Source organism: Labeo rohita, chromosome 23, assembly GCF_022985175.1.
Source record: "Labeo rohita strain BAU-BD-2019 chromosome 23, IGBB_LRoh.1.0, whole genome shotgun sequence".
Taxonomy (NCBI): Eukaryota; Metazoa; Chordata; class Actinopteri; order Cypriniformes; family Cyprinidae; genus Labeo; species Labeo rohita.
The window spans coordinates 21,407,701-21,423,203 of NC_066891.1; the positions used below are offsets into that span (position 1 = coordinate 21,407,701).

Consider the following 15,503-nt stretch of genomic DNA (forward strand, 5'->3'; position numbering starts at 1 on the left):
TTCTTTTACAACTGAGATTCATACAGCTGAAAGCTGAATAAATACGATTTCCATTGATGTATGGTTTGTTAGGATAGGACAATATTTGGTCAAGATACAACTATTTGAAAATCTGGAATCTGAGGGTACTGAGAAAAAAAAAGTTCTTAGCGATGCATATTAGTAATCAAAAATTAAGTTTTAATACATTTACGGAAGGAAATTTCAAAATATCTTCATGGAACATGATCTTTACTTAATATCCTAATGATTTTTGGCATAAAAGAAAAATCGATAATTTTGACCTATACAATGTATTGTTGGCCATTGCTACTTAAGACTGGTTTTGTGGTCCAGGGTCACATTTTGATCACTCACCTTCATCACCATCCTCTTCCTCTGTATTGGTGCTCTCTGTGTTCTGTTTCTCTTGCTCTTCTTCTTCTTCACGCTCTTGATCGCCAGCTTTCTGCTGTGCCTGTTCATCATCCTCCTCCTCCTCTTCCTCCCTCAACTCCGTCTCCTCTCCGCTCCCCTCGCTCTCTGCATTGAATCCTTCATCCATCGCCAGCTTCAGCGGGTGAGACTTCCTCTTGGAAGCAGGTTGCTCTGACTCTGCTTCCTGTAGGCGCCTTTTTCTGGCCAACGGGCAACTCAAAGCACTGTAAGAGAAGAAGAAAGAAAATGAATAGGAAAATTTGACGAGAAATACAACATTAGGGACTAGCGGAAAAACAATCAAAGCATGCAAACTACACACATGCAAGCCAAGCGTGACATGCTAAACAGTCTATGAAAACTCAGATGAGGAATGGAACAATGTTGGATGTTGACCTGTAGGGGGCAGTGTGCTGGCTAAAAGCCCTTATAAATCACAGCCAGTTGACTGGAACACTTAATTATACCACAATAAAATAAGAAACAGAGAGAGAGAAAGAAGGGAGCGGTGGAGGGTGGAATTCAATAAAGCCCGCACCTAGAAAGCCGGACGGGCAGCGGAGATAGATCTATAAACATGAAGCATCTCAAATGGCTTTCCTGAATGTATACACATGTAAATAAACATAACTGTAATATCTTTCCAATAATCAATACCCTGCCTAAAGACCTCTATTAGGGGAGCGAGAGTAAGAGAGAGAGATTGTCATTATCAGAGGAAGAGATGAAGATTAAGATGATCTAGTCTACAGGCTAAGCAGCGTTTGGGATCAGGAAAGGCTGTGTGGCCGCAGAGGGAGGTGAATCAGGGGCTACGGAGCACCACACGGGCATGTCATCTGTCGTACCTTCTGTGTCGGGCATATTTGCCACTGATATGGCCTGAGCCATTGCATCCTGGAGTAGGGCAGCTGAACAGATAGAGGGGGTCAAATTAGAGATGCTTTATAGCTTTCGTTATTTCGTGGTGCTTGTGTGCTAAATAGTTCATCAGGAGCCGTATTTCCACGGCCAGCATAAAACAAACAAACATGGATTTTTAAATTTAGCAAAATAATTGTTTCGTCAATACGATGGAGCTGTGATCGATTTTCACTTCCTGCGGCAGCCCTTCTTTCGTTTCGTGAAATCCCTTCCGTCTTTTGCAAGAATCCCTAGTATTTTGTCATTTGTTTCATTGGGATTTTCATCAAACAGGGTTTTGAACTTGAATCTTGAAACATGCAGTTTAAAGGATTAGTTCACTTCCAGAATAAAAATTTCCTAATAATTTACTCACCCCCCTGTCATCTAAGATGTTCATGTCTTTATTTCTTCAGTCGAAAAGAAATTAAGGTTTCTGAGGAAAACATTCCAGGATTTTTCTCCATATAGTGGACTTCAAAGGGAGCCAACAGGTTTAAGGTCCAAATTGCAGTTTCAATGCAGCTTCAAAGGGCTCTAAATGATCCCAGTCGAGGAATATGGGTCTTGTCTAGCAAAACAATTAGTCATTTTATCCAAAAAATAAAATTGTATATACTTTTTAACCACAAATGCTCATCTTGCACTAGCTCTGCAATCCGCATCTATGACTTCTTGCGTTAAGTAATCACGTTGAAAAGTCACACGTGGTTAGTTCTTTGTCTGTGTACTTTGGTTCAAAAAGGAAGGGTAGGGCGAATGTTCCATGTTCGCTTTTTAAACACTAGGTCAATACTTTCCAACTTGACTACGTAATGTAAGTCGAGCTAGTGCAAGATGATCATCTGTGGTTAAAAAGTATCTAAATTTGTATTTTTTTAAGAAAATGACCAATCATTTTGCTAGATAAGACCTTATTCCTCAGCTGGTATCATGTAGAGCCCTTTGAAGCTGCACTGAAACTGCAATTTGGACCTTCAACCCATTGAAGTCCAGTACATGGAGAAAAATCCTGGAATATTTTCCTCAAAAACCTTATTTCTTTTCGACTAAAGAAAGAAAGACATGATCATCTTGGATGAGTTCTGAAAGTGAACTAATCCTTATATATATAACATTAGCTACTAACAAAATATTGATCTTGTATACTTGTATATTATGTATATACATACACAAAAACACACAAGATCAATAATACAATATTATGGCTAACAAATCCAATTATATACATAACATATCATGTCTTCAACGATTTATAATTCTGTTTTTCTGCAGTATGAAAGCATCTTTTGCGGTCGTCTTTTAAACAGAGCTCTGTTTAAGATCTGTGACAGAAAACGGCCGTGAGCAGCTTCAGTGACCCTGACACTGGCGAGTGTTTTTGATGCTGTTATAAATTCCACTCTTGTAAACTTCATAGCGCACTTGACCGTGAGAGGAAAATGTGGAGAATAACTTCACGAGCTGAGAATATGAGGCTTTAATATCCCTCACGCACAGATTTTATATTGTTGGGTCTATAGGAACTAGCAGACAGTGGTCATATGAAACAATTGCTTGATTTGGCGAACAAAAAGAACCATGTGTAAATAACCTGTGGACTTGTCACATTTGTTAGATTCCTATTTCTGTCACTTGATGATAAGAATTGTTGAAAATGAGTTTGGTTGTTACATTTAAAATGGTTTTGTTTGTAAAGCGGCGTGCATTGTGAAGCAAATAATGTCAAACATGATCAAACATGGATTTAAAACATAAAGAAAAAATTTGCTGCACAAGAAAAAATGCCATATTTAACTTTACAGAACTAATGTGTCTTACCTCAGCTCCTGTCCAACAATCTCTGAGGGAACTGCAGAGGGAGAGACAATCAGAAACAGAAAATTAAGCAGAAAAATCTAAAGCCGCAAATAATTGCATAGAACCACAATCAATAAATCACAAATATATACAGAGCCCATGAGGCCATATGCAGTAACACTCATGACTGCATTACCAAGAGAAAACACACACACACACACACACAAACATGCGGTACATATATATACATAGACACAAACACCTGAGTCAGCAAACCATCAAGCCTTGATGATGAAAAAAAAAAAAAAGTGCAATATGCACGAATCAGCACGAAAATATGATTAATTGTCCCAGTTTACTTTAGTGGTGAAAACTGAACAAAACTGCCAACGGTTTAAAAAAACATCCTTTCTCTAATCAATTTGCTTTAAAACAATAAAAAACTGTCAAAGAAAAGTAATGCAAAGAAGAAATTAATGCAAGTATATTAGCTTTAAAGAAATGTTGAATTCAATGCGTTAAGTATTTTAACTCGCCTCTAAGACCAGCAAAAAAATAAAAAAATAAACTCAACCAGTTATGACCATATAAAGTGTCAATATTAATATTATATGCACTGGGATACTAGTGATAAACATGACATCATGATTTTGTAGTCTACTATAGTATGGAACTCAATTTTGTAATTGAAACTCCGCCCACAGAAATTAATAATTCATAACCAGAAGTTCTTATGCTAAAAGGATGATTTACAGCTCAAATAACACATTTTTGCATGGCAGAATTAATGTAAGTGCTTTAACCTTTCTTGATGGCTTACCCCATAGAGATTTTATTGCATGTGCGTTATTACAAACAATTTTTACAAGCTGAGGGATGAGTCAGAATTACTGACGGTGGATGGTGGGAACTTTTATTGAACCCAGATCATTCCTCTAAAAACAAACAGTTGAGTAATCTGCTCATGCATATAAAATTGTAACATTTCAAAACATTTCTTCAACTTTTGGTTGAATGCTTTTTTTTTCTCACAAAGCTCCATTTAAACTTACTGTATGCTGCATAGTGAATAGGATTTTCTTGCGAAAGGACCTCTAGAGACTCCCAACAGCAGGATTATTTGAGAGAAGCTAAAATATTAGATATGCCTAGAGCGAACATATAAGACATGCTCAGCTGACCAGTGAAAGAAATGAGTTTTAGAGGTGAGAGAAAAAAGGGAAAGACAGAGTGAGAGAAAGAGAGAGGGTTCACTGACCTCTTCCTGCTTTGGACCGTGTGCGAGTGCGCTTGTCATCAGTATCCAAACTCATCTGTCAAAGAGAAATGGAGAGAGTCAAGACTAGAGCGATAGATAGAGGAGAAAGAGAGTAAGACAAGCTAACACATGCACACACACACACACACACTCAGAGTCACACATACACACCATACATTCAGGTTAATGAAGTCATGAATAATGTATAAGCAGCACACTTTCATACTGTAAATACTCACTGGGAGCACTTTTCTCTTTTATACTGCAAACACTATGACAGATAGATAGATCAACAAAGAGACTGATAGACAAAGAATGACAGAAAGACAACTGATAGATAGACAGACAGAAAGAACAAAAGACAGACAGACAGACAAAAAACATAGAACAAAAGACAGATAGACACAATGACAGAGACAGACAAGACAGACGGATAGTTGGATAGATAGATAGATAGATAGATAGATAGATAGATAGATAGATAGATAGACAAAATGACAAAGACAGACAAGACAGACAGACAGACAGATAGATAGATAGATAGATAGACAGACAGACAAAATGACACAGACAGACAGATAGACAGATAGATAGATAGATAGATAGATAGATAGATAGACAAAATGACAAAGACAGACAAGACAGACAGACAGATAGATAGATAGATAGATAGATAGACAGACAAAATGACAAAGACAGACAGACAGACAGACAGATAGATAGATAGATAGATAGACAGACAGACAGATAGATAGATAGATAGATAGACAGACAGACAAAATGACACAGACAGACAGACAGATAGACAGATAGATAGATAGATAGATAGATAGATAGATAGATAGATAGATAGATAGATAGATAGATAGATAGATGGGAAAAACACAGACAAGACAGACAGATAGATGGATAGACAGACAATAGATAGATAGTTATATAGACAGACAGACAGACAGACAGATAGATAGATAGATAGACAGACAGACAAAATGACACAGACAGACAGACAGATAGACAGATAGATAGATAGATAGATAGATAGATAGATAGATAGATGGGAAAAACACAGACAAGACAGACAGATAGATGGATAGACAGACAATAGATAGATAGTTATATAGACAGACAGACAGACAGAAAAAAACAACAGACAGACAAGACTGGTGTTTATAGACAGATAGAGATAGATAGATAGATAGATAGATAGATAGATAGATAGATAGATAGACAGATAGATAGATCGAAAGACAAGTCTTGTTTATAGACAGACAGACGGATAGATGGAGAGACAGACGATGATTGACAGACAGACAGAAAAACGACAGGCAAGACAAATGGATAGATAGACAGACATACAGACGACAGACAGAAAAACGGCAGACAGAAAAAACAACTGACAAAAACAACAGATTATAGACAGATAGACGGATAAATGGATAGACAGACAATGATATTTGGATAGACAGATGATGATAGACAGAAAAATGACAGAAAAATGACAGAGAGACAAGGCAGACAAAACGTCAGATAGATAGACAGACAGACAGGCAGACAGACAAATGACAGTCAGATAGACAGCAGAAAAAACCTTAGACAGAAAAAACAATAGATAGATAGATAGATAGATAGATCTAAATAAAAATAACCTTTAAATCACAGTACATTTTCTACTGTTTTCTCCCTCCTAACCCTCTCTGTACCCCTCATCAGCTTATAGTTTAGAGTCCCTGAACAATCAATCTGATTGGATGGACACAGAGAGAGACAGCAGAGCATGGCGTCTGCCAGAGGAGCCCATTTGCGTTCACGGCCCCATGGCAAGCTCGAGTGGTAATTACAATAGCAATATTAACCGCAGCGACAGAAATAATACAAACACAGGCACTCCAAATCACTGTAATTCCTCCCGCACAGAGTCCCCGATCGCAACACTCGCTGCGCTTTCTGGCACAAAAGGAGCAGGTGTCAATCCCTCTCAATCTCTCTCCCTCTCTCTCACACACACACACACATACACAGAGGCGCAGGGAAGTCTGCTCACTGTAAAGCCATTGGATCTTTTCTGGCGGCACAATGGCGCCATTAGCTTTGATTACTTTACTGCGATTTAAATGGAACGGAATCCTTGAAAATCCACGAAACTCTCTCACGAAACGACCCTCCACGAGCGCTGCTCACCCCGCTCCCAGCTGCCGCCTTTAATACAGCGCTGGAGCTGGCAAGGGCACACTGCACTTCCACAGAGGAGTTTCTCTTTCACACGCTCCCTTTCTCTTTCTTTTTTATCCCTGCACACTCTCTCTGGCAGCGCCACTTCCTGTTGATTGCTGACTTTTCAGCACGGGTGGATAATGAGTGTGTTGTGTTCGATTTGAGGGAGTTTGCGATGAAAGTTGGCTGTGTGTGTGTGTGTATCCGGGCAGACAGGTGCACAGAGATTCTCTCTTCCTCTCCCAGGGGCGTTTTGATCACAAGCACACGCACTCTCCAGCAACAAGCCGGCTTTATGCGCGCCGATACTCGCTTCTCACACTCGCCGGCCTGAGAGGAAAGTTTTCTCACATTGATGATCAAATAGCCCCCGGGAGACGGCGGACGCAGACACTGAGCGTTGTGTTTGCTTCGCCCATCTGCGAGTCTTCTATGCCCTCTCTGTATCTCCGAAACAAGCTTTGTGACCCCGAGCACAAAAGCCAGGGGCAGATGCGTGTCGCTTCATTCTTTTCCCACTGTAGCTTCCTCTGGTCTTTCACTGCCGTCTCCTTAGTGTCAACACAGGCCGTGAGGGCTTTCATGTTTGTGTAACCATAGCTACGCATCTCTTTCGAATAGGTGAGCGCTTGAGAGTTTGCATTCCTTTTCTTATTTCGAATTCCGCCTCATTAAATCTGCATGGAGTGAAGGTGTTTGCAACGAGCAAGACGGTGTCATCTTTCTTTCGTAATCTCTTTCAAAGGCCTTTTAATGTTTTCAAACCTGTCCTTCCCCGGTGTTTTTAATTACGACCGTTGGCGGAGAAATGAGTGAGCGATTTTGAGAACTGGAAAAGGAGCACGGGGACATTGGAAGAATTGGCAGAAAAATGCGAACGCTAAGATAAAGCCAACATTTTTATTTTTTATTTTTTTATTTTTTACCGCTAAGAGTGGCGAGAACGTCCGCGCATCCCTTCGGGCCGTGTGCTACATTATTAATCGTGTCCCTCTCTTCTCCATACAAGCGGACGGAGTCGCTCCTTCGTGCTCTTCTGACAGCTCTATGTAAATTGCTGGCTGGGGGCAATGACTTCACAAAGAAGGTCACCCCTCCTCCTCCGGTGCGCATAAATGAGGCTTTTATTCATTTTCGCATTTACAAGAAAAGGACGCAACCGGGCCCGGCGTGGCAACCGTCGTCAGAGTGACAGGACTACTGACATCTCCAAAATTACCTGCGGAAAGCATCGGCCAATTAAAGGAGGCCGATACGGTCGCCAAGGAGATCTGAGCCATCCATCAGGGAAGCGGAGTTAACGCTCGCTCTCACGGCCTGACTGACAACCAGGAGAGGTTTATGTTTGTGCATGTGTGTGTTTTCTTGAAACCCTCTGGTCTGTAATTTGGGAGTCAAACTTGTGGTCCTCGCGGTGACCGGACACCTGAAATATAACTTTTTGACCCCCCGGTAAAATCAATGTAATATATTTTTGATCAATAATATTTTTTCTTTTTTTTATTTCGAATTTTGAGAGAATTTCAAGATACTGATTAATATTTATGCAATAATCATGATCAATTTTCCCCATTGAAAAAATTATAATATTTTTATATTTTTAATTAAGGCAGTATTTCATGTTATATAGATATATTGAATTTTAAAATCCAATTTTTGAAGCTAGATTATTGCTGGTGGGAGTAAAAACAAAAAGAAAAACATCTGCAATGCCACGGTTTAGCCACTAGATTTCTATATAACTATATAACAGGCTTATAAATTCTCTAGTTGATTTTACACATAAATACTTTTCAAAATAATTTTAAGTTGTGGATTTGGATATGTATTAAGACATTCTCAAAGACAACTTTTTGTAAAGGTTTCGATTTTTCATGTTAATATGAAGAGTCAGTTTTTACATTATTATTACTACAATCAAACATGAGCACCAAGAAAGCATTTTGTCACAGAAAACATTAAAATTCTATAAAAATGAACAGGAATGTTTTATCAGAAATTAATCCTTCTGGGTCTGATCTAATTTTAACCTCTTATTACAGCCTTCTGACCCATTTTCGCTACATGGTTATAGCCATAGAAATTTATTTGCGTGTGTATAATTGTGTTTGTGTGTGTGTCTGTGTGAGTGGATGTGTCTGTTTTGCACTCTTGATGTTTTAGAGTTCAAGCCTTCCTTGCTGTCCACTTTTATGCCGCATTGTAGTTGAATTATTGATTTTATTTGACATATTTGTTGTATTACAGACACACCAGTTCACAGGTGTGTTAGTGGATGTGTTGGTTTTGCACTCTTGATGTTTTAGAGTTTCACCCCTTCATTGCTGTGTACTTTTTTGTGCATTGTGGTCGATTTGTAGATTGTACACACAGTAATTTAAAAATTGAGTTTTTGTCGATTTCCTATTCATTTCCTATGGTCATTTCTGCCCGAAGACCACAAGTGTGACTATTTTTTACGACCACTTAGCCTGCTCGAATCATGCCCTCAATTTTATTGTGTGTTCACATACCAAATGCCATAAAAGTCACCAAGTTTCATACCATTCCGATGAAGCTGTGATTTTTAAAAATTCAAAACAGAAAAATGTTCGCTCAAAAGTGACCGAAGAGCATCAGAGGGTTAAGAACATGAGAATAAGCTTGGCTCTGATTCCTTTGCACACAGTTGGATGACGCTGATCAGTGGGAGTTTGGTATTATCTAATTGGATGCTCTTAAAAGAGCTGCCTGCAACTGCAACCCTTTAAACATTTCAAATTAGATCGATAAATCAATCGCTTCAGATGAACTCTTTCCATCAGAGTGAAAAAAAATGCATTTATGGGCCCACGGGAGAGCGCAAAGGCTCTCTCTCTTCTCTCTTTCACTCGCTCTTGTTTTTTTCTCTCTCTCCCCATCCCAGCGCCCCCATTAGAAATCTCTTCCAATGAATTTCCCAATGCAGAAGTGAAAGAGATAGATGGTTGAAAATATGGGCTGTTCCAAATAAAAAGCGTGAAGAAGAAAGAGTGAAAGAGGAGGAAAGGGGATGCATCCACTTAAAGGCAAAAACACACACCTAAGCAGAAAAAAGGGAAAGGGGGTAGGCTGATAGGATGAGAGAGAGAGAGAGACTTTCTTTTATGTTGATGAAAGATAGCAAACAAAAGCAGCTCAAGGACATCCCCGCTTTCAAACCTCTCCAGTTTTCCTAAATAATGCAAGAAAGCTCTAAAAATGAAATTAGGTTGAGCCGAACAGCCCAATTCTTCGTAATTACGGTACGCGGGACACTTTAAAATCTCAGGCTCATTCAGAGGGGGGTTAGGTTGCTCTGCCAAAACCCATTCTAGGTCAAACTGGCATGAACTGCGTACATTGCGGTAATACAACGCTGACTTCCTTTCATAGTGTGCTGACAGACAGAACTGATGAATGTCATAAATGTATAACCCTCTAATTGTGCCAACTTGGCAGGAAGCCCGAGTTTCCGCGTGATGATTGGTCGGGCGGGCTCCGCGCGACTCACTTTGATTGGTCGGCTCTGCAGTCTGAGAGAGGGCCGGCAGCGGCTGATCTTGTCTCCTCGCGTCCAGCGCTGGTTCAGGAGTTTCCCCCGGTACTCATTTTCTGTTTCAGAGAGAGAAAGAGAGAGAGGGCAATAAGTGAAAATGAAAAAATGAAAATGAGGGGGAAAGACAGTCATGTCAGCATCTGCGCTGGCAGTCGGAAGAGGTTTGCGGAGCGAGGACAAAGCAGCGCTCGGTTCGGATGCTGTAACGGACTGATTCAGCAGTGAAACGGCCAGATCATCTCATCACCTGTCCACCTGCATCTGAAACCAGCAGCCTCAGCACAGGAAACACAACCCTCATCCCAACAGCAAGACACACTCACAAGTGCACAATCGCACAACACACACCTGGGTCAATGACCCTGGACCACAAAAACAATCATAAGGGTCAATTTTTCAAAATTGAGATTTATACATCATATGAAGCTAGATAAATAAGCTTTCCATTGATGTATGTTTTGTTAGGATAAGACAATTTTTTGCCGAGATACAACTATTTGAATATCTGAAATCTGAGGGTGCAAAAAAATAAATAAATAAAATAAAAAAAAATTGAGAAAATCGCCTTTAACGTTGTCCAAATTAAGTTCTTAGCAATGCATATTACTAATCAAAAGTTTTGATAAATTTACGGTAGGAAATTTGATCCTTTGACCTTTACTTAATATCCTAATGATTTTTGGCATAAAAGAAAAATAGATAATTTTGACCCATACAATGTATTTTAGGCTATTGCTACAAGTATACCTGTGCTACTTAAGATATGGTAAAGAAAAAGAAGAATCTTACAAAAAAAATCTTAAAACACATCCGCATGTATCCTTGTTGGTTTCATACGGTTTTGAAACACTTATGCCATTTTTAAGAAAAGTTCAATTTTAATGACACTAAAAATGTTGTGGTGTAACCAATATTAGTAAAAATATTAGTAGAAAAAATATTTTCCATATTACATGTGACATAATTTGGCAGACAAAGGTTTTTCAAATATTAACATGAATTTCTGAATGATTTCCTATAAAAATATGCTAAACTACTAATAAATAATACTAATTTTCAAAAAAATTATTTTAATGAAGCTTTTTCCTTTACTTATTGCCCTGACTTCGTGCACCACAAAAATTGTATTTTAAAATAAAAAGTATTTTCATTTAGAAAGCTGGTAACACTTTACAATAAGGTGTCATTTGTTAACAATAGTTAATATATTAACTAAAATGAATGAACAATGAACAATACATTTATTACACTATTTATTAATCGTTATTAATGTTAGTTAATAAAAACAGTCATTAACTGTTTGTTCATGTTAGTTCAGAGTGCATTAACTTATGTTAACATACACAACTTGTGACTTTAATAATCCATTAGTAAACGTTGAAATTAACATTAACTAAGATTATTAAATTCTGTAGAAGTGTTGTGCATTCTTAGGTCATTTTAACTAATGTAGTTAACTAATGCTAACTAATGAACCTTATAGTAAAGTGTTACCAGAAAATTAAGAACATGATCATCCTCAGAGAAGTCATTGTATGTACAGTATAAATTGATTTAAACAGACTTATGTATAAATTAATAGATAAATGTACAAAAATAAATAATAAAACAAAATAAAATACACGAGTGCCCTGTCACTGACCCACATATAGATTAGTATAAAAAATAAGAAGTGACATTTATCTTTGGGTGTAAATGCATTAACTAATATAATATATTGACAGCACGTTTATGTGTTGACTGAAAGGTGCGTAATGTCATATGTGTGAAGTGACAGTTTGACAGGTCATGATGGGGGCTGGGCCTTTTACACATGTGACCTATGCACTTCTAATTAAAGAGAGGCGAGAACTCAAAAAACTCACACTCGCACATACGCGCATGCATATGCATGCTAAAACACCCCAGCTGGAAGCTCTGTCAGTCTGCTATTAGAATCAATCACATTTGTGCATTTTTATTGAGCTTTTAGCAGGCAGGAGTGTAAGAGAGGGGAGGGGTCACAAAGACAAGCCCATGCTGGGGGGAGGGAATTTGGTCAGTAAATAATGAATCAACCATAAATCAGATTTTTCTTTTCTTCCTCCCCTCTTTTTTTTCATCAGGGTAATAGTCCATCTCTCCATAAACCCGTTCCCCACCCCCTCCGGCACACACAACATGATAGACATGCGTGATAGAATGATAAAAGAGCGTCAATAAAATCTGATGCAAAAATATCCCCTCTGCTCAAGCGCTAACTCGCTCGTGCTATCAAACGCAGGACGTATTAAAATAATCATTACGTTCATCAACGAGCACAGATCAGCCATTGTTCGTGAAATCTCACAGCTGAGACTACGGATCATAACTCACTTTTGTTTAGCCGTCAACAATACCGCAGGCAACAAACTCTCAAAAGTTGCGTGAGAAAACCTTCTGAGGATTTCAGCACTCAAAACGCACAAAAACCTACGCTAACCCGTCAAGCTTTGCCTTTAAAATGATCAGAGGACACAAGAGAACTTTGTGTGGAATCACAAAGATGTTGGATCTCTCTGTCAAGGATAAAAGCCCATGTAAAGTTGAGGAGAATAGAGTTAGTAGAGTTGAGTACATTCTTTTTATTTATATGTATCAAAAAGTGAAAATGTGTGTCCTTGTGTGCATATATATATATATATATATATATATATATATATATATATATATATATATATTCATTAATATATTCATTAAAAAATATTCATTATTAATTACAATTTTTTTTTTACATGTTTTTATGTCATTTAATGAATCTAATTTATCGCAAAATAAATTTGACTGAAAATACCCACAAAAGATTATTTAAAGCAATTTTTTGTGTTAAATGAGAAAGTATCAAGTAGACAGTACATTAAAATTGTAGTTTTAGAAAGGAATACTTTATTTGATTCAACATAAAACTTATTACAAACATTTATGCTGCAACGGCCTAATGTAAACTATGGAACACAGAATAAGATAATCTGAGAAACATCTCAGTAAGTCATTGAGTGAACTATCCCTTTGATGTTTATTTGTATTATTTTTATGAAATTATACTCTAAATAAGAAACTTATCTTCCACCAGGTGGCGGTAAATATTTTCATTCAGTTTGTTCAAAGGGCTAATTCATTCAGGAATGAAGTTAACGCTGTCTTTATGAATGGGCCTTTGAATCATTCATTCACATGATTCATTCAGAACGTGGATTCTTTCAGAAACTAAACCATGCTGTAATGCTCAAAGATGCACAACAATTCTGTTATGGCTTTAAAAGTAATTTGTGCTCTACAAAATTAAGCAAAGACACATAATATTGTGTTTAAAATATAACACAATATCAACTTCTTACTGAACTGTTGTATAAAATCACATTAAAACGTGATATTCGGGAGAAAATCAGCACTCATGTAATACTGCTCTCCCTGCTCATGTAATATCATATGATATAAATAGAGACAAAAACTCATACAGGGGCATTTTTTTGCACCAATATCTTGATTTTTAGGGCATAACTGCATTTATGGAGCTGTTACCCTGCATCATATTTGTCAGCAGTCAACTGTATGAAATGTAAGATGATGTACAGGTCTGGGGACGGGGCCAGTGCATTAACTGCATTAAAATATTTTAATCATGTTATTTTTCATAGCTAATTAAATTAATGCGTTAAACTGACAGCCTTAATGTATATATGAAGAGTTCAGATGCAAAACCAGCTAAAAGCCATCTTGGTGACACATAGTATACGTCCATCAAAAACTCGCTAAATTCCAGCCTCAGCCCAATCAGAAGTACCACTACTTACGTAGAAACCTATACAAAGTAGTCAGAAAGAGATGCTAATTTTAAAGAAATATGTCAGATGGATTTTGCATCTGAACTCTTCATATATTATTGTTTTCAGTTGTGGTATATTGTAGTAAGTGGTAAGATACGACTGCCATTCTCATTTTGCCTCTTCTCCCCTCACTTCTGTCCTTTCTTTTCCTTTCATTTCCTCTCTTTACCTTTATCTCAATCTGGTGTTTTCTTGCTTTAAAGCAGGCTCCCATCTGTTTCTTACAGGGCACTAAAATTCACCTCGCACTCTCAGAGAGAGCGCCAAAGAGCAGGAGAGCGAAAGAGAAAGAGTTAGCTGTCAGTAAAAGAGGAGCCTTTAAACATGCCTAGCTTCTGACTCTGTCTCTCTCGCTTCCCCCTCTAACATCTGCCCTTCTCTCTTAGCAAGCACAAAATAAACAAAGCAGGCAGATCTGATTTGCCTCCTAAAACTCTGTGCAGCAGCAATAACCCAGAAAAAGACAGGCAGGATGCCAGTCATCAGAGTTAGAAAGCTGTAGGGCATTGTCAGTAAAAGCATTTCCAATGCCCCTTACACACACACACTCCCACGCCGGCACGGAACAAAACGCTTATTTATCAACTTTCAGGCCTCTTCTAAAAAGTGACTACAACAGCACTACTGTGCATCCTTCCCCCCTCAACGCTCTCTCGCTTTTTCTCATTCTACAAATTTCAAGCCAAATAAACAGAACTGCCAGGCGCAAAGGGCTCTTTAAAATCTCACCATAAACCCGGGCCGTATAGCCGACTCCACACTTTCCGGGCCTCCTGAAATGGCACGGCCCCCATAATCCACCCCGTGCCTCTCTATAACCTTGATGGCTCAGGTGCCACTTACTCGTTACATTAATAAAGCTAAACAGTTCATCATTTACAGATGGGTTAGAGCGACTTTTATGCGATTGGCTTCTGTGAATGTTCACTTTAAAGTATTACACTAGAGGAGGAACAAGAGATTAATAAATGATCTGTGATAGCTCCGCTACTGCGAGACAGTCAAAAGAGACAAAGATGAGTGTAAACAAATCAAGAAAATCATGTCATGCGGCTGAAATCCATCATAGCGATGCAGAGTTCTTTGAGACAGACATAAATCCATAGTTTAGATTAAATAGGGACGGATGCCTTCACGGTAATCCACGGGTGACACATCTGCACTCTCTGCTCTAGCTAAGCAGATTTAACTTCAACTTCGTGATTAGAGAACAAACAGAAAGCTTTAACAAGAGCAAAGGTGAACGTATAACGTGAGCCCGCGAGACGCACCCAAACCTAATTATTCTAAAAACAGCAATACCATTAAAATATATTTAACGTTCATGCTGGATTGTAGTTTCCTTTCCAGGAGATAAAACAATCGACTTGTGCCTGAAAGTCAGCAGTGAGTAATAAAATTAGACTCTCCTTCATGTCAAAACGAGTCAAAGTGCCTTTGAGAGCTACGGGCACTCTTTTTTTTCTTTATGACGCACCACGGAAAACACCATGACAACCACGAGCAGCAGAAA

At 38.3% G+C, this 15,503-nt stretch overlaps 1 protein-coding gene across 2 annotated transcripts in view; it reads right to left on the reverse strand.

Annotated features, from left to right (window-relative positions):
- Positions 1–15,503, reverse strand: part of myt1b (myelin transcription factor 1b) — a 121,994-nt gene that overhangs the window by 26,821 nt on the left and 79,670 nt on the right. Inside the window, exons 2-6 of one of the 2 annotated variants that reach the window (XM_051096223.1) lie at positions 10,101–10,201; positions 4,379–4,433; positions 3,142–3,172; positions 1,266–1,328; positions 358–641 (exon numbers count right to left, since the gene is read on the reverse strand). In XM_051096223.1, coding sequence (XP_050952180.1) covers positions 358–641; positions 1,266–1,328; positions 3,142–3,172; positions 4,379–4,433; positions 10,101–10,201 — 534 coding nt within the window. The remainder of the gene's footprint in view (positions 1–357; positions 642–1,265; positions 1,329–3,141; positions 3,173–4,378; positions 4,434–10,100; positions 10,202–15,503) is intronic. The other variant, XM_051096224.1, reaches the window with a different exon arrangement.